This window comes from Natator depressus, chromosome 7 (assembly GCF_965152275.1).
Source record: "Natator depressus isolate rNatDep1 chromosome 7, rNatDep2.hap1, whole genome shotgun sequence".
In the NCBI taxonomy this organism is placed as follows: Eukaryota; Metazoa; Chordata; order Testudines; family Cheloniidae; genus Natator; species Natator depressus.
Window position 1 is genome coordinate 50,561,430 of NC_134240.1, and position 27,601 is coordinate 50,589,030.

The 27,601-nt window shown below is 55.9% G+C and overlaps 2 protein-coding genes across 6 annotated transcripts in view; one reads left to right on the forward strand and one right to left on the reverse strand.

The window, feature by feature from the left end:
• Nucleotides 1–1,789: 1,789 nt before the first annotated feature.
• Nucleotides 1,790–4,336, reverse strand: TCTA (T cell leukemia translocation altered). Its single transcript, XM_074959872.1, has 3 exons — nucleotides 4,033–4,336; nucleotides 2,569–2,623; nucleotides 1,790–2,065 (listed from the first exon to the last, which is right to left on the reverse strand). Exons 1-3 carry the CDS (start codon nucleotides 4,271–4,273, stop codon nucleotides 2,023–2,025), a joined length of 339 nt encoding a protein of 112 aa, XP_074815973.1. The 5' UTR covers nucleotides 4,274–4,336; the 3' UTR covers nucleotides 1,790–2,022.
• Nucleotides 4,337–11,243: 6,907 nt separating this feature from the next.
• The window catches only part of UBA7 (ubiquitin like modifier activating enzyme 7), a 40,862-nt gene continuing 24,504 nt past the window's right edge, over nucleotides 11,244–27,601 (forward strand). For 4 of the 5 annotated variants that reach the window (XM_074958375.1, XM_074958377.1, XM_074958376.1 and 1 more), the window contains exons 1-8: nucleotides 11,244–11,371; nucleotides 12,982–13,090; nucleotides 13,327–13,495; nucleotides 14,610–14,744; nucleotides 16,132–16,238; nucleotides 16,523–16,613; nucleotides 17,351–17,489; nucleotides 18,043–18,140. In XM_074958375.1, coding sequence (XP_074814476.1) covers nucleotides 13,011–13,090; nucleotides 13,327–13,495; nucleotides 14,610–14,744; nucleotides 16,132–16,238; nucleotides 16,523–16,613; nucleotides 17,351–17,489; nucleotides 18,043–18,140 — 819 coding nt within the window. In that variant the 5' untranslated portion in view covers nucleotides 11,244–11,371; nucleotides 12,982–13,010. Of the gene's footprint in view, nucleotides 11,372–12,981; nucleotides 13,160–13,326; nucleotides 13,496–14,609; nucleotides 14,745–16,131; nucleotides 16,239–16,522; nucleotides 16,614–17,350; nucleotides 17,490–18,042; nucleotides 18,141–27,601 lie in introns of those variants that run through there. The other variant, XM_074958378.1, reaches the window with a different exon arrangement.

Consider the following 27,601-nt stretch of genomic DNA (forward strand, 5'->3'; position numbering starts at 1 on the left):
ACTCCATTCCTGCTCTGCCACTCGTCTTTACCCATGCTAGGCTGGCGGTGTGCCGCACCCAGAGAGCACAGGCTGGAGAACAGCCTTCAGCTGCCACTGCTCACACGTGGCTTCTGAGTATTCTGGGTCCCCCACTGGCCTGGAGCCCATAATCCCCAATGGGGCCTGCCAGGGGCAGTGGCAGAGCTGGGGAGAACAGCTCGGCCCACTGGAGAGCTAGCCCTTGCACTGGGGTGGTACATGCCACCTGGCCCTGCAGGCGGAGGGGCCAGCACACCTCGCCCCCATGAGAAAGGGGGAAAGAGACTGGGCACACTGGGGCTGTGGGTAAACTAGGGTGCCTAAGGCCAGCCCTGTGCCAGCAGGGCCCAAACACGGGCCTTTTCAAAAGCAGCCATGGGGGTTATGCCCCCCCCAACCCCTCCCCCCAGCATGGCATGCGTCTGCTTCATGCTCCTGCCCTTGCCCCCAGCAGGGGGTGAGACCAGGGAGCCCCCATCCCTTGCTGGAAGAGGGCAAGTGGTTCAAGGCAGTTGCTCCAAATGCCTGAAGAGCAACAGCATCTGCCAGCCAGGACAGCATCTCCCTGAGGAGCAGGGGTCCCCTCCTCCAGGGACAGGATCACAGAGAGCCAGGATGGACGCAGTCCCCCCCAGTAATGGAATGGCAGCATGATCACAGCAGAGGGATTTAATCCAGCCAGAAGATACCAGCAAGGCCACAGGAGCCAGGCCAGCACCCTTAGCCAGGGCCTGGCAGGGTGCAGAGGGACAGCAGGTGGCCCTGGGGCTAAGAGCCTAGCCTGGGATACAGGTACCAGGCTCCAACCCCAGTTGTGCCACCATGTGCCTGCCAGGCCATTAGCCAGGTGCTGCCTCTGAGCCCTGCCCCCTCCTGAGCTTGGAGAGACCCTTGCTCACTGCAGGTGGGGCTGAAAGTACCTGGGGCCAGCTATTCCTACTGCCCTGAGAGGCACCCTGGCCCCTAGGCTGGGTTTGCCATGGGCATGCTGTTCCCGCTCTGATCCCAAGGGCTGGCACCTTGGCAGAGGGCACTGGCCTAGGAAGGCCTCACCTGGCCCAGGCAGATGGCATAGGGGGTGTTGTGTGGAAGCTGGTAGTGTTGCTGCCCAGGTGCCAGTGAGCTATCACTCCAACACTGCTATGAGACACTGAACAGGGCAAGAGCAGCCAGGTGCTGCTCCAAGGCCCCCCACACCATCAAACCCCAGGGAGGTGGGCAGCTCAGCTCTCTGCTCCCACGCCATGTAACCCGTGGGACGGCGACAGGCGCTGCCATCCTGCCCCGCAGATCCCCTGTGCCGAGGAGCAGCTGCAGTTGCCTCAGGGGCCTGGGTCACAGGGAGCAAAGGAGTTCTAGCAGCAGGGAGTAGGACCTCCCACCTTGGCTGCTGGGGCAGGAAGTGGTACAGGTGTATGAGGCACACAGTCCCTGGGGGCAAAGGAGGGGACTTGGCAGCAGGAAAGGGGGGATTGGGGCAATTTTCCCTGGAAGGGGCTGGGGCATGAGAAGGCTTTCGGCTCACTAGTGGTGGGGGCAGCAGTGGACAAGAGTTGGAGGAAGGGGCTTGGAGCAGGGCTCAGGGGCATGTGCTCAGGGAGGATTTAAGCTGGGCATGAGGACCACTGAGGCACAGACTATACACCGCCCCCCATGTACACCAGGGACACAGGCCTGTGGTCACTGCAGGGGCCTGTTTTGTTTGGGGCAGGTGGGGGGAAGGGCTGATGTGCTTGGGGCAGTGCAGATGCCCTCAGAAGTGACCACAGGGGTGATATCACAGCTTGCCCTGCCTGAGAGGCTATGCAGAGTTCAGCTGGGATGGGCACAGGCCAGCTGGCTGCACAGCTCCCTGCTAGCCAGTGGCTAGGCCACAGGTGACATGGCTGCGGTCTCCAATGGAGCGAAGGTACAAAGCCAGTTTCTCTGGCTGGCAGCACTGGGTCCATGGGTGGAGCTGTCCCAGGTACGCCCCTGCCCACCAGCGTATCCGTCCATGCCTCATTCTCGGTGCATCTTCATGGCCTCATTGCTTGAGCTGTCCCTACAGGAGGGTGAGAAGAGAGCAGGCGCCATAGACAGAGCTTTGGGGCAAGCCCCAGACACCTGAGGCTCGGCTCCTGCAGCTCAGAGGACTGGAGAGCAGTGGGCAGCCCAGGGTCAGAGTGGGAAAGGATGGGTGGGGTCCTCTGGCAGACTCCACACATGCACACAGATCCTGTGGGGATGGGCACTGCCAGTAGGGCATGCCAACCCATACATCCCACTGCAGTGCCTGGGCACGAGAGCCACCACTGGGGTGACCCCCACCCAGGGCAGGCATGGCAAGGCTCCCCCTGCTGGCAGGGAAGCAGCTGCCAGAGCTGGGCTTCCGCTCATCTCAGAGCCCCGCATTCTGGCAGTGCATGGGCCAGGACCAGCTGTTTCTGAGGCCTGAGCTGCCCTTGGAGAAGGAGCCTTATGAACTGGTGAGGTGGGGCAGGGCCAGGCTCCATGCCTGTAAGCCCCCTGCTGAGCACACAGGACTGAGCAGCAGGAAGCACTCACCAGGTGCGGAAATATGAGGCACCAGCGGGGGTCCCTCCGTTCTGGCTGCCTCTGCCTGGAAACAAGGCGAAGGAGCAGTCAGGGCGGGGCCAGACAGGGCTCAGCAGGGGGCAGGCAACAGGCACCTTGCTGAAGGATACTCAGACAATGCCTAGCAGCTGCTCCACATGCCATAGCCAGGCCAGCACCTGGTTTCCCCCCCCCCCTTGGTATCAGGGAGCTGCTGGACACAAGCCAGCCCCTTCCGTGCTGCCTGGACAATGGTGCAGCGCTCCTGGATTCTCCTCTGCGCGGGCGGGGGCCCACAAGCAGCCAGGGACATGCAGGGGTGTGTGTCCTAGTCCTCACTGCCCCCCTCCAGCCTGTAGGTGAGATAGTGTGACAAAGAGCACCGTTCCCTGCCCCTGGCAGTCTCACCCGCTTTCCAGGGTCACTCAGCCCTATGGGCACCAGGGCAAGGCACACAGACATGGGCGCAGCGTCCCCTGCCCAGATTCCACGAAGAATGGCTCTGAAGCGGTGGTGCTATGGGACAAACCTGTGCACAACAGGCCACTGGGAGAGGTCGGGAAGCCAATCGGAACAGGCTACCTGCCCAAACAAGCCCAGGAGAGCCTGAGAGGAGTGCTATAATTCACCCACAGCCGGTCTCCCAGGGCCAGGCCCAGCAGCAACCCCCTGCCCTATGCCTTACATCGTTTGGAGCCCCAGTTCTCCCTGACAGCTGGAGCCAGGCCCACTCAACCTGTGGGGCGGGCAGCTGCTGGGGCAGGGCCTGGCACAAGGTGCCTAGGCTGCTCTGCCCAGGTATGCTGCTGGGATCTGGGTGCCAGAGACAGGGCTGGCTCCAACCCCAGCCCCCGACCGTACTTGGAACTGCCCAGGTAAGGCAGGAGCGCCAGGGGCACGGCACTTTGGGCAACGGGCCATCCTCCAGGACTCCCGCATTTGGAGCTGGCCCCTTACTGGGGGCCGGGTCCCACAACATTCCCCATAGCACAGCTCAGTCAGTACCTGAGCGTCAGCCCTGCCTGCAGCAGGAGGTTCAGTTCGGTTGATACTTGGCCAGCAGCCCGGCCCAGCGGGGGAGTCAGTTCGGGTCAGCACCTGGACGGCAGCTTGGCCCAGGGTTCGGTGTCCGGCCAAGGGTTTGGTTCAGGTCGGTACCTGGTCGGCGGCGCAGCCCAGGGGTCCGATTCGGTACCAGGGCAGCAGCAGAGCTCGGCCCAGGGGTTTCGGGTCGGTACCTGTCTGGCAGCCCAGCCCAGGTGTTCGGTTTGCCCCGGCCAGGGGGGTTGATTCAGCCCGGTTTGATCGGTACCTGGGCGGCAGCACAGCCTAGCCCGGGGCGGGTTCGGGGCCCAGGCCGGGAACTCGGTTCATCCCGGGAGAAGGGGGCCCGTACCTGGGCAGCAGTACAGCCCAGCCCGGAGGAGGTTCTCGGGGGCTCGGTTCGGCCCGTACCTGGGCGGCAGCAGAGGCGGCTGACGCGGGCCCCGTGGAGCCGCCAGGCTAGGTGGATGCCCAGCAGGCTGAGGCCCAGCCAGAGCAACAGCAGCTGGAAGAGCGCGGCCCGCAGGTCCTGAGCCGCCCAGTCGTCCGCGAACTCCTGCCCCAGCCAGGCGAGGCTCCGCAGCGCCCGGCCCGGCGCCTCCCAGCTCAGCCACGGTGCAGCCATCGTCTTGCGCATGCGCCGACAGAGCATTGCACTGCGCAGGCGCCGAGAGCTGTAGTATCGCTTCCCTCCTCTCTTGAAGGGGAGTACCCCGTGAACGTGAGACAGTGAGCGGAGCCGGTGCAGCCCGGCTCCTCCTCCAGAAGCCCGACCGCCTGCCTGATCCCCTCCCCTTTCCTCACAGGCCGCGTTCCCCCGCTCCAGAGTGTGGTTCCGCCCCTCCTCTCATAACCTGGCCCCCATCTGCAGCGACCTTGCACCTCCTCCCACAACTCACCCTCCACCGCACTCGCCCCTCCCCTCACAGTTTGGCCTCCCCACAGCCCTGCCCCTAGCTCACGGGACCCGCCTGTCATTCCCCACTCATAGTCTGTGCCCAGCACTGGACCCACCCGTCTCCCACAGCCCAGCCTGCCCCCCAACACTGGCCCTGCCACTCCTCCAACAGCCTGGCCCTGGTCCCCAGGGCCATCCTTAGGAATACGGGACTGCGTAAGGCACCTGAAAATTTGGGGCACCACTGGGTCTTAGTATCCATCCTTTCACCTCTTCCTGTCACTGTTCTGACCCTTCCTGGAGGCTCCCACAGCTGGTTGCTGCAGCCTGGTGACTCTTACTCTGGAAGGGATCTAGTATCTTAAAATGAAAAAGCCTGCCAGACCTATTAGCACAACACTGAAACTGTTAAAGAGCCATTCAAGGGGTAATTAAGCCATTTAACAGGCATTTGCCAACCCCCAGGTATATACTGTCAGTTTCTGAATTTACTAACAAAATCAGTTGTTCATTACTGTAATATTTACTCAGAACATGTTAGTCTACAGGACCTTAGTTTAAAATTTGCTTTAAAAATATTTTGTTGGTGAAGATTATTAAAATCACAGATTTTTAGATGCAAAATCATCTTTAGCTTTAAATGCTTGGCTCTTCAGACATATAGTTTTTAAAATAAATCCTTCAAAAGACCACCCTTATCTAAAATACACATTTTAATTACTATAGTAAAAAACAACTTGCTTCCAAAGTCTTCCTGTCCTTTTTGTCCATCCCTTTATCCCTTCCACTCCCCACTCACCTGTCCCTTGAAAAGAGCCCTTAAAGGGACAGGTTTCAGAGTAAGAGCCCTGTTAGTCTGTATTCGCAAAAAGAAAAGGAGTACTTGTGGCACCTTAGAGACTAACCAATTTATTTGAGCATAAGCTTTCGTGAGCTACGGCTCACTTAAAGGGACAAACACCCCTTTCCTTCCAGACAGCTCAGAGGGGGGCAAACTACGGCCTGCGGGCCGCATCCGGCCCGCAGGACCCTTCCCTCTGGCCCCTGAGCTCCTGCCAGGGAGCGGGGTCAGGACAGGCTTGCGGAGGAGCCAGCCCAATTCCTTGGGCAGTGTGGTGAGCGGGACGGAGGCTAACCCCTGGCCCCTCCCCTTTTGCTCCCCTCCCTTGCAGTCACAGTTCCCCCAGCGCCTGAGCAGCATGGCTGCAGCTCCGTCTGGGTGGCGGGGCTATATTGCTGCCAGACCTGGGGCTCCAGGGCGTTGTGGTCAGGGAGTAGGGGGAGTTGCGGGGGTGGGAGACGAGAAGCAGTGGGGTGGTCAAGGGACCTGGACCCTGCTGCCGGGGACAGGGGCAGAGCAAGCCAGGGCCCCCCTCCACCCCAGCATGCTTGGCCCCTGTCCCCAGCAGCCAAGGCCAGACAGTGAGCTAGCTCTGCCTGCCTGCCAGGGAGAGCAGCCAACAGAGCAGGGAAAACACACAGGGAAAGGACTGAGCCCCCCTTTTCCCCCACCTCACAGGTAACATGGGGAGGAGAGAGCAGGGAGGGTTGGATAGAGGGGTGGTCGGGGTGGGGAGCAGCAGAGGTTGGATAGGATGCGGGAGTCCAGGGGCCTAGTCGGGGGGGGGGGGGAGGGGCGGTGTTGGATGGGGGTGGAGATTCCAGGGTGCTGGATAGGGAGTGGGGGCCAGGCCACGCCTCACTGTTTGGGGAGGCATAGCCTCCCCCAGCTTTTCCCACCCAGGCCTCCATACAATTTCTGAACCCGATGTGACCCGAGGGCCAAAAAGTTTGCCCACCCCTGAGATAACTGGGCAAAGTTTCCCTTCTTTACTTCTGACTATCTGATGAACTAGTTTTAAGAGAACCCTCCAGCAAAATCAGTACCAAGATAGATATAAAATCCTTTGTTATGGCTAAAATCTTTGGAAACATATTTTTAAAGTTGGTGAAATTTCATAAACATGTCTATTGTTATGAAGATCGCACAACGTAAATTAGTGTTCCCTTTTTCTAAAAGCAATGAACATTGTTATGAACACACTAAACCTCTGTGATTGATTAATTTAAAATAATGTCTGTTTCAGTGAGTTAAATATGTAGTAATCTGGAATGATTACTTTATGAAGGCTTAAGAGTACATTTAAAATATAAAATTAGCTTAGAAATACTGATTAAGAAAATATAAAACAGAAGAGCTGCATCATGTATTCCATAATATTTAATGTTGTATTTAGCAAGACAGTTGACTTGTCCTTGCTACAAAATTTTTGCAAATAAATCTCTGACAAACTTCAGGGTGTTGGGGATACTGGGGCATGGCCACTAGGTAACTCGAGGGGATGGAAGACCACGAGTGTCGATGAAGCCCCCTCGCACTAGGCCCAAGTGTCCTTGGCACACCCCCCCACCTCCCCCGCCTAGAGGCACTCGCAGCAGCTCTGCGTACTAGGCCCAAGTGTCCTTGGCCCCCCTGCCTGGAGGCACTCGTAGCAGTTATGCTGAGGATCTGCAACAATATGTTGCAGAGTCAGACTGCCTGAAACTAAACAAGGCCAAACGGCAGATATGGAAGAAAAATGCTGAATAAAGCAGCTTTATGTATAGTTTAACAAATGATACAGAGAACAAGGGAACTAGCTGGTATCTGGATTGGCTGGCTATATGGATACTTGGGGCAGCTTGCTATTGGATAAGTATGCTGAAGAAAGGATGTATAAAAGCCTGTGTAACTTCCTGCTCTGTGTGCAGGATTTGAGATTCTATTCTCCCTGTACCTTTTTGAAGCTTCAAATAAACTTTTCTGCTTCTCCACCCCGTTGTGATTATTGGGTGAAGCACACCGGGTAGCGAACCAACCCCTGCTGTTGTTTTGCCTCTCGGCACTGGGTGCCGGCAACAAGGGCATATCAAAAAACCTGTGACTGACATTTTTTATTCCCAAATTTAGTGCTTTTAATTAGGTGCCTTCTGTATGTCCAGTCTTCCCCATCGGGCATGCGGTGGAAAATATGCTTCATTTTCTTTAGAAAGAAATTGCAGAAAAGTGTTTTTTTCAAATGTCATTTGCTTCATTTGTGTTCAGGGATTTGGTTGGAAGGGGGTGAGCAGGGAGGGGGAGGGAAGAGAGGAGGGAGACAGTGGGGAGCGGGCAAGGCCTGGGGTGGAGCAGGAGTGGAGTATGGGTGGGGCCACACGCAGAAGAGGTGAGCTGGGGAGCTAGCCTCCCCAAGTGGCAGCTTCACACACTGCCCATGACAGTAGGTAAGAGTGGGTTGGCTCCCGCACACCCAGCTTGGGCTGCAGTGTCCTTAGGCAGGGGCAATATTCACAGAGCCAAATGCGCCTGCGCCGCACATTCTGTGTGAGGGAGAGGGTACGGGGGGGGGGGGCTGTCTCTGCGGGGAACTCTGACTCTCTGCCGCAGTGAGGTGGGCAGGGCTTCTCTGTATCCTTTGCTGCCTCGTCCCTCCCGCTGCGGGCTGCGAGCCTAGGCTGCCATAGGGGCACCAGTTTAATAATACTGCATAGGTAGGCTGACCAAATGTCCATTTTTAAAGGGACAGTCCTGTTTTTGGGGACTTTTTCTTATATAGGGGCCTATTACCTCCCACCCCCGTCCTGTTTTTTCACATTTGGTATCTGGTAACCCTATGCAGAGGGCCCCATAAATCCTAAGAACAGCCCTGTTGCCCCCCCCCCCCCCACTGAGCCTGCCCCTCCCTTTACAGCCTACCCTGCCCCTGCTCTCACAGCCCAGCCTGCCCCTGCCCACTGGCCCGACCCCTCCTCCCACAGCTCAGACCCCACCTGCACTGGTACCCCACCTCTTCCTCCATCCTGCCCCGTGCCCACTGACTCCCACCCCTCCTCTCAAAGGTTGCGCCCCCCCTCCCCCCACACTGGCCCTGCCCGTGCCCCTCCTCCCACAGCCCGGTTCTGCCCCACCCCCATTGACCCTTCCTCTCCCCTCACAGCCCGGCCCAGCCCTACCCCCTGCTTTCTGCCCTGACCCCGCTCCTCCCTCCCCTCTACAGTCTGGCTCCACCTCCACACTGACCACACCCCTGCACTATACCATCACCCCCACAGCTCCATGGGGGCCTCCCCCCATGCCCAGAGCCTACTGGTGCTTGTGGCAAAGGCTCACTGAGCTCTACAGGCCTGCCCTGGTGTTTGCTGCCCTCGCCCTTTGTTCCTGGCACGACCTCTGTCAGCCATATGAAAGCACGCGCTGGAGGCTGGTGATCTGACACTGCCGTGTGGGTGGATGGTGGAGGAGTCGTGGGTCACATAGGACCCTCTGCTGAGGGGCTGAGAGGAATCCGGGGCCCAGTGCTGCTATGGGAGTGGGCGGGAGGGGAAGGGCGTAATGATGCTGGTTCTGGCGGGACTCAACAGAGTGCCAATTCAGGACAAATTGCTTAGAGCAAGGCAGTCACAGCCCCAGGTTGGAGTTCCTTTACTATTAAGGCACACCAAACCAGCCCAACAGAGAAGACTTTGGTTTTACCCCACTGGCTAACCACAAGTCACACAAGCAATTTCCTTAGGCACTCCAGTTTCCCAGTATCACCACCAGTGCCACTCATTATGGGGATGAATGGTTATGAAAACCAATACCACAGTATAAGAAAAAGGGTTCTCTCAATCCCAAAGGACCAAGCCCCAGATCCAGGTCAATATATAAATCAGATCTTACCCACAAATCACACTGTTACCAATCCTTTAGAATCTAAAATCAAAAGGTTTATTCATAAAAGGAAAAAGATATAGATGAGAGCTAGAATTGGTTAAATGGAATCAATTACATACAGTAATGGCAAAGTTCTTGGTTCACGCTTGTAGCAGTGGTGAAATAAACTGCAGGCTCAAATCAAGTCTCTGGAGTACGTCCACAGCTGGGATGGGTCATTCAGTCCTTTGTTCAAAACTTCAGTTTGTAGCAAAGTCCCACAAGAAGCAGGACTGAAGACAAGGTGGAGGAGTTTTCAGGGCCTTTTATATCCTCTGCCCTGTGGAAGATCACTGCAGCAAGATGGAACCTGGAGTCACATGGGTAAGCCACATATCCATGCATGACTTAGTTCTTTTCAGGTGGCAGCCATTGCTTACATGCTATCTTGAATGTCCCCAGGAAGACTTCTTATGTGGATTGGAGTCTTCCAAGATCCATTGTCAGTTAAGTGTTTCTTGATTGGGCACTTAATTTGCACATTCTTCTCTCAAGACAGGCTTCAGAGTAGTGTTAGTCTGTATTCTCAAAAAGAAAAGGAGGACTTGTGACACCTTAGAGACTAACAAATTTATTTGAGCATAAGCTTTCGTGAGTGACAGCTCACTTCATCGGACCTCTCAAGAAGCTGATCAAATGCTTTACTAAGGCTACTTCAGAATCAAAACACATTTGGGGGAGGGATAGCTCAGTGGTTTGAGCATTGGCCTGCTAAACCCAGGGTTGTGAGTTCCATCCTTGAGGGGGCCATTTAGGGATCTGGGGCAAAAATTGGGGATTGGTGCTGCTCTGAGCAGGGGGTTGGACTAGATGACCTCCTTAGGTCCCTTCTAACCCTAATATTCTATGATATACAAGTACATAGCCAATATTCATAGCTTCAACTACCAAACTGATACACAAACACCGATATCATTAGCAAATCATAACCTTTCCATAGACACCTTACACGACAGCCTTTATACAATATTTGCTGCAAATATATAACAGTGATTGCAACAATGATCCATATGGTCACAGGTTATATTAATAATGTCACAAGGAGTCTGGGGCCCTGTGCTGCCATGGGACTGGGTGGTAGGGGAGGGGTCTGGGGCACAGTGCTGCCAGGGGCCCCTTGGCACTGGCCCTGACCCTGACCTGAGAGAGAAGCTAATACCGGGCAGCCCTGGGCCGCCTTCGGGGCACTGTGGGGTGTGTAACCAGTGGTTTCCATCGGTCGCCCCACTCCACATCTCAGGGAGTCTCTGGCCTTTGTTAACGCAATCTCCTGTCTCACTATAACTGCACTCCGTCCTGGAGGGCACCAGACTGCTGGGCTAAAGACAGCTGGTAAACTGAGGCAGCTGCTCCTCTGGGACCAGAGGGTCTGTGATTTCGGTGGGGATCATGTTCAAGGTACTTGGGGGTCCATTGTTGACCTGCAGGGCACAGGCAGCGCTGGCACAGCCTGGAGGAGTGAGTGGCTGACAGGCTGGTGGGGTTGGGAAGCTGCCACCCGACTGGTGCAGGCAAGACTCCCTAGTGCTGGCTATAAGGTGTTGACAGCCCTGGGTGCTCTGAGAAGCATCACACCCACACACTGGCACCATCAGCACCAGATATTACAGTGGGGGAGGGACAGTGGGAGCTGCATGATGCCAGGTGGTCCCCTCTGCCAGGACACAGTCCATGGGTGCCCCTGTTGCGGGGTACCAGACTTCCCCTTCAGCTGTACACAGCCTCTAGCGCATTGCGCCAGGTCCTGGGCCTGGCATTCGGACAGGGTGGGGAGTGGATGGCATGTGTCTTTGCTGAGGGGAAAGTCCTGGCTGTATCCAGACAATGCCCTACCTACACAATCCAGCGTCCCTGCTGCTCCTGCACCAGCCCCTGCCCTGGCGGCGCTTTGGCGTCCCCGCTGCCCACCTACGCCCTGACAGAGCTCCGGTATCCCCGCTGTCCGCGTACCCGCCTGCCCCCAAGCGGAGCTCTGGTGAGGGTGACCCCACTGCCTGTGGCTCAGGCGTGTCTGTGCCTTTAAGAGGCTGAGGGGCGGCAGCTGTTTCTCGACTTGCCGTTTCCTGCTCTCCTCCTTGTGCTGCTTCTCTGGCGCTTGTGTGGGCACCGCTGGCTGGGTAAGTGCTGCCCCCGCAACCCGCTGGGCCAGGCAGGTTTGCCAGCCTCCCGCTCTGGGCATGAACCCCATCAGCCGTGTTATCCCCACCTCAGGGCTGGTTCTGGGCTGGAAGCGGTGTCCGGTGGCTGGAGCAGAGGGCTGGGAGGCAGATTCTGCCCCGGGCCCTAGAGGGGCTGAGCATGGTCTGGTTGTGCCTGGCCCTTGCTTGCCCTCTGCCCATGAGGACAAGACCCAGGCACGGGGTGGGGATGTTTCTGCCCCCATATGTGTGGGCTCCTGGCGTCTGCCCCCTCCTCCTACTGGCATCACTCTGCGGGACCCCTGCCCTGGTGCCCCCAGGGCCTTGCTGCTGTGCTGTGCTCTGGCTAGCTCTGTGCCCTGCGGCCCCCGGGAGGTGATGTGCAGTGGGGTGTGTGGCAGACCCCGTCCCATGCCGGGCAGGTGTCTAGAGGAGCCCCCTTCCTGCTGCATGGTGCCCAGCCCCACCTGACCCAGCAGGTGTGCTCTGCCTGTGCCTGGGCAGCAGGGTACCAGCTAGTCTGAGGGAGGCCACTGCCTGCTCCAGTGACCTTCATGCCAGCAGCTTCTTGTGCCATGTGCCCAACTTCTGCAGGGGTGGGTTGGTCTTTGCTGCCCCACAGCAGGGCAGCGCTGTGCCCATAGCTCCATCAGGCTGCAGCAAGGTGCTGGGATGAGGGTGCTGCCAAGCTAGCCTTGGGGGCTAGGAGGGGATTGGCCTGGCTCCTGGACTCTGGGGTTCCCTAGCTCCGTTCCCTCAGCCACTAAGGCAGTCTTTGCTCCCATCCGTCCCTGTGTGGCAGGTGGGCTTCCTGCATGGCATGGGGCGTGGCATAGGGACCTGTCCAGCAGAGCCGTCTGAGGCTGCTGCCCAGGGGTTGGGGAGCTCAGGGAATGCAGCCCACTTCCAGCCCTTAGCAGCAGCTCTCCTCCCCGCTCCCATTCCCGGCCTTTCACTTTCATTTTCCTGACAGTCACAGGGCTGGGTCTGCTGGGGATAGAGCTGCCTTTCCCTCCTCGTGGCCAAGCCCCTAGCAGCGTTAAACCTCATGGAGCCAGGCCTCTGCCGGGAGATGCTGGAGATGGGGTTGGAGCCCCTGAGCCTGCCAACCTGCAGCAGGGGGCATCCACCGCCTCATGGGTGTTCAAGCATCCTGAGCGCCCGCTGCTCCCATAGCTGCCCTGGTATGTGGCCACTGGGCTGGCCCCTTCTGGCTACAGCCCTGGGTGACATCTGTGATGCCCCTTGGGTGCTCTGCAGCATGGCTCTAGCCCAGCTTGGGTGCCAACCTCCTTCCAGGCCCTGCCAATCTCCCCCAATCCCTCCGGCCAGGCTCCTCTGCCCACAGCCCTATGTTAGCTGCCAGCTCTGGGACCCAGAGAGAGGAGCTGCCCACCCACAGCTGGGGGCTAGGCTGGGCCGGAGCTGGACGGCCTTAGGGGGCCCAGGGCAGCCTGGCTGGCTGTGTGGAGCATCCCGCTGCCCTTTGCAGCCAGGAATGGAGCTGGTATGGAGCCACTAGCTCCAGTGGAGGACCAGAAGCAGGGCCCATGAATCCTGGCTCCCAGCCTTGTTCTTTTCTCATGCAGGGCTGGGCACAGCTGCACCCACCTCACCCATGTCTGCACTGGGCAGAAGCAGCATGAGGCGCTCCAACAGCCTGGGCGAGATCGACGAGGGCCTGTACTCGCGGCAGCTGTGAGTGCTGGGCCTGGAGATCAGTCAGCGTGGCAGGGGGCACCTGGGGTCAGCCAAGGAGCATGCCAGGTGCAGTGCCCCAGTGTGGGCGTGACAGGGGGAGGGGTCAGGGCCAGTGCGACAGGGCTGTGGTGGGGGCGGGGCTAGGGGCAGTGGTGTGGCGGGGACATGGTGGAGTAGGGGCTGTGCCAGCTGCATGTTCTCTCCCCCACACGCCTACTGTGCTTGCCCCATAGCTACGTGCTGGGCCATGAAGCCATGCAGAGGCTGGCCAAAACCACTGTGCTGGTGTCAGGGATGAAGGGCCTGGGTGTGGAGATTGCCAAGAACATCATCCTGGCTGGGGTGAAATCCGTCACTGTGCACGACCTGGGCAACGCCCAATGGAGTGACCTCTCCTCGCAGGTACCTGAGGTGGTCGGGGGCAGGGCTTGGGGTCCTTCCTCCCTGGGGGCATGTACCTCCCAGCCTTGACTGGACTGTTTTCACCCTGCGTTCTGGGGCTGGGATGCTGCCAGGGCCCAAGCATGCCCATCTACTTGCATGGTGCCAACCTATCGGCAGCAGCTGCCTCTCAGGAACTGCTCTGGGACTCAGCTTCTGACGAGAATTGCACCACAACTAGTGACAGGCATTTCCCCATGGTAGCTCTGCCCTGCTCTGCAATTGGCAGCAGTAATTACCGGAGTGCTCAGTGATAGCCTCACCTGCTGACTCCCTGCAGCTGTCCCCCAAACCTGACAGAAGCGGCATTAAGCCTGAGTGCTTCCATCAGGCCCATCCGCAGCACCTGGTTCTCCCATGTACAGTGGAAAGCCAAGAAGATCCAGCCCTGCACAGGTGTGGGGCCGCAGTTTGGCCCCATTCCCTCCTGGCTCTGCGCTGCCAGCCCGCTTTGACCTGGCTGGGGTGGGGCAGGCCCGAAGAAGGGGATTTTTAATTACCCATGTGATTATTACTCTCTCTCCTGGTCGGGGTGGGTGCAGGCTGGCTCAGCCCCAGCCCTTGGGTATCGTTCAGTTTAACCTCATGATCAGGTTCAAGTGCTTAGTTTGGGGATCCTCGCCGCAGCCAGGCTGGGTTTTCCCTTCAGTCCCTGCTTGGGGCGCTCGGCCGTAGCACTGTGCAGCTCAGGGTCAGTTTCTGCCTGGGGATTTCTCTGGCTTTTCAAACAGCCTGGGCTGGGGGAGGGCTGGTGCTGTGCAAAGGAGAGATCTGGTTGTGGGGAGCCCTCTCCCTAAATCTCCTGGCCTCTTCTCTGTAAGGACTCCCCCTGCACCAGCCCCGCTCTCCAGAGTGCTTGCTGAAGGTGTGGGGAGCCGAGGCTGCAGTGCCATGGGCAGCCCTGATTCTCAAGGCTGGCTGCTAATGTCCCCTGAAGCAATGGGTGGGTGCCCTGGTGGTGCCCAGGCAAGCACTGCGACTGGGGAGGCACGAGGGGGCTGTGTGCCACGTGGCCAAAGCTCAGCCCATTGGTAAGGAGGCCAGGGGCACCCCTCATGTAGGGCTGTCTCTGCAGTTCTTCCTGTCTGAGAGCGATGTGGGCCGGAACCGAGCCGTGGCCTCCCAGCAGCACCTGGCAGAGCTCAACAGCTACGTGCCTGTGACAGCATACACCAGGGAGCTGTCTGAGAGCTTCCTGGCAGCCTTCCAGGTGAGGAGGGGCTGTGGCTTGGGCACCAACACCTAAGGGCTTGCAGGGGCCTCAAGCAGGCAGGAGCTGGGTCCAGGCTGCCGGTGTGGGGCAGCTGGGAGCTGAGGCTTGGCAGGTGTCACTCAGCTTCTGGAAACAGCCAGCATAACCAGCCCAAGTCCGGGGTGGGGGTTTGGGATCTGCAGCAGAGTCCGAGGGTGGTGGGAGCCTGGGCGGGGTTTGAGGGCAGTCTGGGGTGGAGTCCCAGCTGAGCTAGGGTTGCCAAGCATCCGTTTTTTGACTGGAAGGCCCGGTTGAAAAGAGACCCTGGTGATTCTGGTTGGCACCACTGATCGGATCATTAAAAGTGCGGTTGGCGCAGGGCTGGCAGGCTCCCTACCTGGCTCTGCATGGCTCCTGAAAGTGGCTGGCATGTTCAGCTCCTAGGCACAGGGGTGGCCATGGGGGCTCCGCACTCTGCCCCCACCCCGAGTGCTGGCTCTGTAGCTCCCATTGGCCAGGAACCATGGGGCAGTGCCTGTGGGCGGAGTCAGTACGCTGTGGATTCCCCAGCACCTAGGAGCCGGGGGACATGCCAACCGTTTCCGGGAGCTGCCTGAGGTCCACGCTGCCCAGAGCCTGCACCCTGAACCCTCTCCTGTGTCCCAACCCCCTGCCCCAGGTCTCAGTGCCTTCCTGCACCCCAAACCCCTCATCACCAGCCCCACCTCCAAGCTGGCACCCCCGAGCCGGAGCCCTCGCCCCCTCCCACGCCCCAACCCCCTGCCCCAGCCCAGTAAAAGTAAGTGAGGGGTGGGGAAAGCGAGCAATAGAGGGAGGGGGGATGGAGTGAGCAGGAGGTGGGGCGTCAGAGGAGAGGTGGGGCAGGAGCAGGGCTTCAGGGAAGGGGTGGGCAGCGGGTGGGGCAAGGGTGTTTGGTTTTGTGTGATTCAAATGTTGGCAACCCTAAGCTGAGCCTGAGGGGGTGGGGAGTCTGGGGAGTGATCCCATCTGGGGCCGGGATGGCAGGGAGTCTTGTGGGGGGTCCCAGCTGAGGGCTGGCTGTAGCTTTCTGAGTTCCTAAACAAGCAATTTTGGAACTGCTTCTCCTGGCAAAGAACAATCCAGGTGTTTACACAGAGCCTACACAAACCACTGTGTGATTGCCCCCTTGTGGGCCTGCAGCACACTGACCCAGCTGGCTGGCACTACCCAGCGGCTGGCAGGGGGAGTGAAGTTCCCATCTAGCTAATGCCAAAGCCAGTTGAGTGGCTGTGAAGCAGCATAAGGGAGACATGCCGGCCCAGGGGGCGTGGCACTGGATTTGGGGGCCTCATCCCAGGCTTCCCAGGGGCACAGCCACCCCCAAGCCAGATCCCGCTTGCACTAACTCTGGGTCTTGGCTCAGGTTGTGGTTCTGAGCAACTCACCCCTGGAGGAACAGCTCCGCGTCAGCGACATCTGCCATGCCCGCAGCATCCGGTTCATCCTAGCCGACACCAAGGGGCTGGCTGGGTAAGCGTAAGATGCTACCTGCACTGCTGTGACACGCGCACGCCAGATGCTCTGCAGCAGGGGGTGCTGTGGGGTAGGGCAGGAGCCCTGGCTGTAGGGAGAGCCTCCGGCTACTTCAGCCCCAGCCTCTCCCAGCAGGGGCCGCTGTGCGGGGGGTTGGTAGGGACAGTGGCTATGTGAGGAGCCCTCAGCTACTCCAGTCCCCAGCCTCTCCCAGCAGGGGATGCTGTGGGGAGGGAGGTGCACTGGTCAGGGGTGATGACCCAGCCTGTTCCTGCCTCTAGGCAACTGTTCTGTGACTTCGGGGAGGACTTCGTGGTCTACGAACCCTCGGAGGCTGAGCCCGTCTGTGCCTACGTCCAGCACATCTCGCAGGTACAGCCAGGCCAAGCGCCTTTGCTGGGGCCTCCGTCGGGCACCTGGGGAAGCTTGGTCTCCCCCCTCAGAGCCCGGGCCCCCAGCCAGGAGTCACCCGGGCACCACAGAGGGATCCCCGAGAGGCAGGAGTTCATCCCTTGCCCACCCTGGCCAAGCCAGCGCCATGACAAGCTGACCAAGCTGTGATGGGCCCATGCTCAGCTGCTCTCAGGTGAGAGCCCTGGCAGAAGCAACCCCCCAGGCCTTCGCTCTCAGACGAGCTCTGTGCTCAGCATCCCTTCGGAGCTGTGGAATCACGCTCCCTCTGGGCTGTGGGGCACTGTGGGTCCCTGTCCTAGTGACTGGTTCTGCCACTGTTTCCTCGGTGTCTCCATTGTACAAGTCGGCCTCGGCCAGTCCTCAGTGACTGCCGCCCCCTGGCTTAGACCACTGGGTGATGCCCACACACCCATGAGACTCCCTGGTGACGCCCACATGTCCATGTGTCCCCCCTAGGCAACATCCACATATCCATGGCCCACCTCCACCCCTGAGAGCATACAAGCCTTTTCCACCCTGGGGAACAATGCAACATATGGGGAAACTGAGGCACACATGGGCTTCGTAAAAATATTACAAAAATTCCCACCTTCTCACCCCCTCCCACTACGTGGGATGCCCCAGGGTACCCTTCCTCCTGTAACCCGCTTGCCATGTGGCCCAAGAGGGGTTGCTGACCCCTTCTCTCTCCCCAGGGCACTCCTGGGGTGGTGACCTGCAGGGACGGGCAGGGCTACGGCCATGGCTTTGCAGATGGTGACTTTGTGACATTCTCGGATGTGGAGGGCATGAGCCAGCTGAATGGCTGCAAGCCCCGCGCCATCCATGTTCTGGGTGAGCCCCCACTGGCTGGGGCCAGGAGAGCACAGGGGTGGGGATCCCAGGGCCGGGGAGCATTGGGGGATCCTGTTCTGAGGGCCTGGGGGCAGGAGAGCATTGGGAGGGACCCCACTCTGGGGGCAAAGGGCAGGGCAGCATTTTGGGGACCCTGCTCTGTGGGGAGGCTGCTGCAATGGGGGCTGGAATGTAGTTTTTCACTGAAAGTCACTGAGCCCCACCTCTCCGATGGGGGCAGAGAGGGATGAGGGCTTCCCTGCTGGCTCCCTGCTTTCAGCCCAGCCCCAGGTGGGAGCTGCTGGGCTCCGTCCAACCCACCGTGTGCCCACCTGGGCCCTTGTGAGTCCCCTGGGGCCAGGGCCTGTGCCAGGGCTAGGCTGGCCTTGGGCTCCTGGCTCTGGGTCGGGCCATGGCGAGGGTCCCTGGGCCAGGCCGAGATGGCAGAGACGCCCTTTACCCACAGGCCGTGCCCAGCTGCCACAGGCTTACACAACTGGGGAGGAGGTGTGGGGACTCAGGGCCTCCCTCACCCAGGCACTGCCTTCCCCAGATGAGTTCATGCTGGAGATTGGGGACACGGCCTTCTTTGCCCCGTACCAGCGCGGCGGAGTCATCACACAGGTGAAGGTGCCACAGCTGCACTCCTACGTGAGTATGTCCCCAACCGACTGCCCCCATCCCCCCATCAGGGCCCCTCTGCAGTTGGCTGAGCCCCACTACTCTGCATCCCTCCCCCTAGGCCCCCACGGCTGGCTGGGCCCCCCACTCTGCTCCCACGACTGTCTGGGCCCCCACCCCACAAACTGGGGCAGTGTTACAAACTGCGGCCCATCAGAATTTGCTGCTTTGCTTGGACCAAACATGTCCTTGTGGATGCTCAGTAACGTCTGCTGGAGCCACTGGCCTCGTGCTGCCCCCCTAGGGGACCTCCTGTTCCCTAGGGCTGGAGGGGGAAAATTGGGGGGGGAGGGGCGGGGGGGGAGAGGGCCAGGCTGCGGCCAAACTGACTGCACAGGAGGGGCAAACTGCCAGAGGCAGAGGTGGAACAGGGGCCAAATCAGGGGTGGGGGTAGGAGCTGGGGTACTGCTAGCTTGGGGCAGAAGGGGTAACAGTTACCCCAGGGGAGGGGGGCGTTTGCAGTGTGGATGTGTCAAGGCTGAATCCCCATGCTATCACTCCGAGTGCAGAAAGTGGGGGGCCCGCAAGGATTCTAAAATTTAATACTTGCCACTCCACGCTTGTATTAAACTCCCAAGGTTACTGCTTTTCTCTGACCTTGGCTTGGTAAATGCTGCCACCACCCAAATGCAAAAAACTCCCTTGGACCCAGGAAGGAAGCTCTTGGGAATTCCTCCCTGTGGGGTACCCTCAAGCCCTTTCACCCACCCACTGCCTCCAGGGAAGAGCTGAGAAAGAAAACAAAGCAAATTAGCTGTTGCCACCAGCTAGTCAAACAACATATGCACAAATCTCTTAGGACACCAAAAATCCAATCCTGTTCTTAAAAAAGGTACATTTTATTAAAAACAAAAAGAAAGAAAATACATCTGGAACTTAGGCTTTTGCTAGATTTTAAAAGAGCAATTCCAAAAATTAAGCACCCAAAATAGCTTTCTTGGTGCGTTCATCTTAAAGGTTACAAGCAAACAAAAGCATCTGGGGTTAGCACAGAGGAGTCCACAAGCCAATAAGAAATAAACGAAATAACCCTAATCGCTTCTTTTTAAACATTCCCTAATTTTACTTACACATCTGAGGCTTCAGATAAGTAGGTTCGAGGTATGAATTGATAATCTATAATCATACCTGGCTTAAGCTTCTTACAGCATTGCTGCTCCATCCCTGCAGCCCAGAGAACAACAGACAAAGGGAAAGTTTCTTTCCCAATTTTAAAAAGTTCTAGCCTTCCCATTGGCTCTTTTGGTCAGGTGCCCACTTCTTTTCTTTTACCTGTAAAGGGTTAACAAGCCCACAGGTAAAGCAAGCAGAGAACAGACCAAGAGGGATTTTACAGCTAACTGGCTAGCTGGATGTCCATCAAAGGGAGCTACCTCTTTTTCCCCCCCCCTTCATGTATCACAGGGGGGCAGAGCGGCTTTTTGTTTCCTCTGCCAGGACAGTGCAGCTCAGCGCCTGTCTCCCAGGGCAGTGCTGCCTAGCCAAGGCAGCTCTGCCCCAGCCTCTGGGATGTGCTGGGTGGCTGAGGGAGACTCCGTTCAGTGCTGTTTTTTGCCCCACAAAAGTGACAGTTGTCAGCCATGGTTTAGTGCATACGGGAATTCCGGCTCAGCTTCCCTTTCTGCAGAACGTCCATCGCAAATTTGCCTTGGCTGCTGTTCTCGTTCCTGCTCTGGCGCCTGCCACTGCTAGGCCAGTATCACTCCTGGCCATTCCTTATTTGAAAATGTTGCCCTGATTTCCCTTGGCACTTCATTGTGGGTCGTCCTTACCGGGGGGCTGGCAGGTGGCACTGCCACTTGAGAGCAAATCACTGACTATGGGCTTGTCTACACTTACATTTTATAGCACTCCAACTTGCTGGCTTAGGGGTATGAAAAATCACCCCCCCCTGAGCGCTAGTGTAGACAGGCTCTGAGCGCTGGAGCCGCTCTCCCAGGGCTCAGAGCTAATCCCCTCATGGAGGTGAAGTACCAGACTCACACTTCAAAGCGCTGCCATGAGAGCATTCCCGCGATAGCGCTTTGAAGTTTCCAGTGTAGCCATGCACTATGTGTCGCTAGTACCTTAGAATCATAGAATATCAGGGTTGGAAGGGACCTCAGGAGGTCATCGAGTCCAACCACCTGCTCGAAGCAGGACCGATCCCCAATTAAATCATCCCAGCTAGGGCTTTGTCAAGCCTGACCTTAAAAACTTCTAAGGAAGGAGATTCCACCACCTCCCTAGGTAACGCATTCCAGTGTTTCACCACCCTCCTAGTGAAAAAGTTTTTCCTAATATCCAACCTAAATCTCCCCCACCGCAACTTGAGACCATTACTCCTTGTCCTGTCATGCGCTACCACTGAGAATAGTCTAGATCCATCCTCTTTGGAACCCCCTTTCAGGTAGTTGAAAGCAGCTATCAAATCCCCCCTCATTCTTCTCTTCTGCAGACTAAACAATCCCAGTTCCCTCAGCCTCTCCTCATTAGTCCTGGGTTCCAGTCCCCTAATCATTTTTGTTGCCCTCCTCTGGACTCTTTCCAATTTTTCCACATCCTTCTTGTAGTGTGGGGCCCAAAACTGGACACAGTACTCCAGATGAGGCCTCACTAATGTCGAATAGAGGGGAACGATCACATCCCTCGATCTGCTGGCAATGCCCCTACATATACATCCCAAAATGCCATTGGCCTTCTTGGCAACAAGGGCACACTGTTGACTCATATCCAGCTTCTCGTCCACTGTAACCCCTAGGTCCTTTTCTGCAGAACTGCTGCCGAGCCATTCGGTCCCTAGTCTATAGCGGTGCATGGGATTCTTCCGTCCTAAGTGCAGGACTCTGCACTCGTCCTTGTTGAAACTCATCAGATTTCTTTTGGCCCAATCCTCCAATTTGTCTAGGTCCCTCTGTATTCTATCCCTACCCTCCAGCGTATCTATCTCTCTTCCCAGTTTAGTGTCATCTGCAAACTTGCTGAGGGTGCAATCCACACCATCCTCCAGATCATTTATGAAGATATTGAACAAAACCAGCTCCAGGACCGACCCTTGTTGGTAGCCGGTATCAAGTGGAGTGCCCCTAGACATGGAGCCACTGATCATTACCCACTGAGCCCGACAATCTAGCCAGGTTTCTATCCACCTTATAGTCCATTCATCCAGCCCATACTTCTTTAACTTACTGGCAAGAATACTGTGGGAGACCATGTCAAAAGCTTTGCAAAAGTCAAGGAACAACACGTCCACTGCTTTCCCTTCATCCACAGAACCAGTTATCTCGTCATAGAAGGCAATTAGATTAGTCAGGCATGACTTGCCCTTGGTGAATCCATGCTGACTGTTCCTGATCACTTTCCTCTCCTCTATGTGCTTCAGAATTGATTCCTTGAGGACCTGCTCCATGATTTTTCCAGGGACTGAGGTGAGGCTGACTGGCCTGTAGTTCCCAGGATTCTCCTTCTTCCCTTTTTTAAAGATGGGCACTACATTAGCCTTTTTCCAGTTGTCCGGGACTTCCCCCGATTGCCATGAGTTTTCAAAGATCATGGCCAATGGCTCTGCAATCACATCCGCCAACTCCTTTAGCACTCTCGGATGCAACGCATCCGGCCCCATGGACTTGTGCACGTCCAGCTTTTCTAAATAGTCCCGAACCACTTCTTTCTCCACAGAGGGCTGGTCACCTCCTCCCCATGCTGTGCTGCCCAGTGCAGTAGTCTGGGAGCTGACCTTGTTCGTGAAGACAGAGACGAAAAAAAGCATTGAGTACATTAGCTTTTTCCACATCCTCTGTCACTAGTTTGCCTCCCTCATTCAGTAAGGGGCCCACACTTTCCTTGACTTTCTTCTTGTTGCTAACAAACCTGAAGAAACCCTTCTTGTTACTCTTAACATCTCTTGCTAGCTGCAGCTCCAGGTGTGATTTGGCCTTCCTGATATCACTCCTGCATGCCTGAGCAATATTTTTATACTCCTCCCTGGTCATTTGTCCAATCTTCCACTTCTTGTAAGCTTCTTTTTTGTGTTTAAGATCAGCAAGGATTTCAATGTTAAGCCAAGGTGTTAACCTTCAGCAGTTAACAGCTCATGGTGTTTCTGGGACAGCACTTCCTGTCTGTATGGCGACATTAGGTTTTAATTTTAAATTTCATCCTTTTCTCCTTTGTTTTAATCCACACGTTAATTCTTTGGGCCCAGGACATCAAGGCTGGGTGATTTCCTGCTTAGGTGTCAAACCTCTTCCCTTTCCTTTGATCCACCAATGGGGATTGCCTTGTCAACAGTTCCTTTGCTTCTCTAGCCACCCCCCCTGGGGCTTCTTCACATCTCTGCGGGTGTGTAGCGCTTGGCTCCCAAATATTCACCCCAGGCCAGATCTTTAAAGGGTAAGAGCATCTTGGTGCTTTTGAAAATCCCACTGGCTGCCTACCTACCTTTTAAAAATTTGTCTCAAAGGGCATTACACTATCGTGTATGAAGCCCTTCTGAAAAGGCAAATTGCTACTGCCATTGTTACTGGAGAGAGGTATGCGATCAGCAGCCATGAGTGTTCAAAAATCACAAGTTTTACACCTGAAAGTCATGGAATTAAATGAACTAAATACATCGGTTTGGGGGGCTTGTATTTTACCTTTTTGTTCCTGAGCCTTTCGGTTGCACTAACTTTGTACTTTCTCTGTTCCCTCTTGCAAAGACACCATAGACCGAAAATGGGCATAAATTCCTATAACATCCAATTCCATTTGGGACTTCCAGGAACATGTGTTCCCTCTCCCGTCCTCACTGAAAACTAATTAAAATCCTTATTTCTATAAGTAGTACCCCCGTCCTGCAGACACTGGCATGCACACTAACACTTTACTCTTGTTGTTTCATTTTACTGCATACTTAAATGTTGATTTTTCTGCTGAATTGTTTACACTTTCCCTGCATATTGTAATTTAATAAAAGAAAAGGAGTACTTGTGGCACCTTAGAGATTAACCAATTTATCTGAGCATGAGCTTTCGTGAGCTACAGCTCACTTCATCGGATGCATACTGTGGAAAGTTTCCACAGTATGCATCCGATGAAGTGAGCTGTAGCTCACGAAAGCTCATGCTCAGATAAATTGGTTAATCTCTAAGGTGCCACAAGTACTCCTTTTCTTTTTGCGAATACAGACTAACATGGCTGTTACTCTGAAACCTGTAATTTAATAGCTATTTATATATGCTACATATTGTGTTATGATACATTTCAGTATCATTCTGACAAGTTTACTGCTCTACTGCTGAAAGCAAGGATTTTTAAGGTGAATTATGCTGTTACTCCTTTGTATTGGCTGCCTTTTGGAGAAACTAAAATGCTGTCTCTCCACTATGTTTGCAGTGGCTGTGTCAGTCCCAGCATATTAGAGACATGAGGTGGGTGAGGGAATAGCTTTGATTGGACCAACTTCTGCCACACACAGCTCTTCTTCAGCTCTGGAAACCTACTGAGAATGTCCTGGCTACATATAAGACTGAACAGATAGTTTTAGCGTTAAGTAGTTACACATATTGTAAGGAACCATTTAATGTAGAGTGGCTCAATAACACCCCTGTAGTCACAGGACACAAAGGGAGAGGGGATTGTTGTAATAAGCTATAAATCCAGTGTCTTTATTAAGACCACAATTTTTAGTGTCTAGCAAAGTTATGAACATAAGCTCCCAGGCTCGTCTTTTGAAGGAGTTGTGCAGGTTTCCTGTGTGGCCGAGGACTGAGAGGTCAGACGTGGAGTGATCGCTGTGTGAGAAGTGTTCACCCACAGGTGGCAGATGGCATGTTTTTGTCCTTTGTCTTTTTCCTGTGCGAGTTCATTCCATAGAGATTGTCTGTCTGGTTTCACCCGTATAGCTGTTAGTGGGGCATGTAGAGCACTGGGTCTTAACAGGGAGATGCTAATGTGGGGTGGGTAAACTACGGCCCGGGGGCTGCATCCAGCCCTCCAGACTTTAATTCAGCCCTCGAGCTCCCACCGGGCAGCAGGGTCTGGGGCTTGCCCCACTCCGGCGCTCCAGCCGGGGAGTGGGGTCGGGGGCTTGCACCCCTCCGCGTGGCTCCCAGAAGCAGCAGCATGCCCCCATCCGGCTCCTACATGTAGGGGAAGCCAGGGGGCTCCGCACGCTGCCCCCACCCCAAGCGCTGCCCCCACAGCTCCCATTGACCGGGAACTGTGACCAATGGGAGCTGCAGAGGTGGCGCCTGCTGTGGGCATGCCATGGAATCCCAGGGAAAGCCTGTGAAACTAAAGGAACTGACTGAGGGTATGTCTCTAAGATGTGACACTAAAGGTGTGAAGCCAGGCCGTGCCGTGGGGATGCACTGCCCCGAACCCCTGTGTGGATGCTCTTGTTCAGGGGTGAAGTGCCCAGTGTCAGTCAGGCAGCCCTAGGAGGTTGGCGTCCATCCCCACCCACTGTTAATCATCAGGTCTGTGAGTATGTTGAACGTGGTAAAATGTCTCGTTCCCATGATGGGGGCTTCACTGGACTGGCCCCTCCCCTGGTCACTGGGGTATAGCTTGCCAGGTGGAGCCTCTTCCCGCAGTCGCAGGCCCTCCCTCCCTCTGTCTCTGTTGCCGGGTCTGCGGCACCTCAAGCTGCTGCTGCCTCTTGGTGACTCAGCCTCCGGCCAAGCCACTACAGGCCTTTTCCCTTCCAGGCACCAGTCTCCCTCCCTGGCAGGCTCCCTTTCACTGCCCCAGTGCCACTCCTCAGGACAAATTGCTTAGAGCAGGGCAGTTACAGCCCAAGGCTGGGGTTCTTTTGCACACCAAGGCAAACCAAACCAGACAGAGGACTTTGGTTTTACCCCACTGGCTAACCATAAGTCATACAAGCAATTCCCTTAGACACTCCAGTTTTCCAGTATCCCCACCAGTGCCACTCATTATGGGGACAAATGGTTATGAAAACCAATACCCCAGTACAAGAAAAAAGGTTCTCTCGATCCTAAAGGACGAAACCCCAGATCCAGGTCAATATATAAATCAGATCTTACCCACAAATCACACTGTTGCTAATCCTTTAGAATCTAAAATCGAAAGGTTTATTCATAAAAGGAAAAAGATATAGATGAGAGCTAGAATTGGTTAAATGGAATCAATTACATACAGTAATGGCAAAGTTCTTGGTTCAGGCTTGTAGCAGTGATGGAATAAGCTGCAGGTTCAAATCAAGTCTCTGGAGTACATCCACAGCTGGGATGGGTCATTCAGTCCTTTGTTCAGAGCTTCAGTTTGTAGCAAAGTCCCTCCAAAGGTCAGAACCAGGATTAAAGACAAGATGGAGGAGGTGCAGCTTCCTTTTATAGTCCCTTCCCATGGAAGGACACCCCTTTGTTCTGACTGTGGAAAATCACAGTAGCGAGATGGAGTCTGGAGTCACATGGGCAAGTCACATGTCCTTGCATGACTCAGTTTGCAGGCCAACGCCATTGTTTACATGTTAGTTTGAAAGTTCCCAGGAAAGCTCAGATGTGGATTGGCGTCTCCCAAAGTCCATTGTCAGTTAAGTGTTTCTTGATTGGGCACTTACTGGGAATAGTCCTTTCTCAAGAAGCTGACCAAATGCTTCACTGAGGCTACTTAGAATCAAAACACATTGATATACAAGTACATAGTCAATATTCATAAATTCAACTACAAAAATGATACACACATTCAGATAGCATAATTATACCCAGCAAATTATACCCTTTCCATAGTCACCTTACATGACAATCTTTGTACAATATTTGCTGCAAATATATAACAGTGGTGGCAACAATGATCTATACGGTCCAAGTTCATATTAATAACGTCACAACTCCATTATCCGTTATTAATGAAAACATTGAATAGTACTAGCTGCAGGACTGACCCTTGCAGGACCCCACTAGATGCACCCTCCCAGTATAACTACTCTTTGAGAATGGCTTTTCAGCCAATTGTGCACCCACATTATAGTAGTTTCATCTAGACCAAGGGTGGGCAAACTACAGCCTGCGGGCCGCATCCGGCCCACCAGGGCTTTGGATCCGGCTCGCAGGCGAGGGCGGCATGCGGAGTCCTCTGCCCTGCCTCCCCCAGGGGCCGCAGGGACATGGCGCTGGCCGCTTCCAGGAGCAGCACGGGGCCAGGGCAGGCAGGGAGCCTGTCTTAGCCCCTCTGCGCGCCGCTGCCACCCCCGACAGCTCAAGGTAAGCGGCGCTGGGCCGGAGTCTGCACCCTGAACCCCTCCTGCACCCCGCACTCTAACCCCCCACCTTGAACCCCCTGCTGCACCCCTCCTGCATCCCAACCCCCTGCCCCAGCCCTACATTCTTGGCCCTGCATGCAATTTCCCCACCCAAATGTGGACCTCGGGTCAAAAAGTTTTCCCACCCCTGATCTAGACCACATTCTCCTAGTTTGCTTATGAGAATGTCATGGGGGACTGGGTCAAAAGTCTTACTAAAGTCAAGATACATCAGTTCTACTGCTCCCCTCTTGTCCACTGGGCCAGGAACCCTGACGAAGCAGGAAGGCTGGTTTGCCGTGATTTGTTCTTGACCAATCCTTGCTGGTGATGCCTTAGCCCTGATCATCCTGGGTGTGCTCACAACGGGCTGGTTTGTTCATTTGCTCCAAGGAGCAAAGTGAGGCTGACTGGTTTGTAATTCTCTCATCCTCTTTGTTCCTCTTTATGGAGACTTAGGGCTGGATTCGCAAAGGGCTTGGTGCTGATGTTCCAATTTTAGGCTCTGCTGCAGTTCCCCAAACTCCCACCAAATGCTGTAGGCATCTGAGCTCAGTCAGCGCCACGTTGTCAGGTCAATGCTCCCATGGTGCCCCCGGTTCCACTCAGCATGGGCGTACTGCTGCCATGTTTCAGCGTCCCACTAACACACCCAAACAATTTGCTAACCAGGCAGATGGGGGCAATGCTCGTGGGGCATGTGGGCCCAATCCGGTCAGTGTGCTCAGAGGCTGTGCACTAGATAGGGCCCCACCAGACACTGGCTGGAGGAGAGGAGATGGGGCACCATCCACCTTGTAACTTCTTGCCCAATGGCTAGAGCATGGGCCCAGGGTGGGGGTGATCCCAGCCCCAGCCCCAGCCCCCTCTCCCCAGCAGAAAGGTTTGAATAGGGCACTAACCCCAGGGCTACAAGGTGGATCTCACCCACCGCTGTGTATGGAGCCGCCTGACTCCAGAGGACTCCCCATTCATGGATCACCAGGCTGAGCCTAATGTCTCCCTGCCCTGGGGAGTTAGGCGCTGAACTCTGTGAGGGGTGGGGCTTAGCATGCCCCATTCTGGGGGGGGAAGACCCCACCCAACCTACTGGCATTTGGAAATCCCACTCTGAGCCTCCTCATTCTTGGCACAGAGAGTCTAGGTGCCCAACTCAGGCTCTGTGCACTGTGGGGTGTTCCCAAGGCTGGGTGCTGGGACACT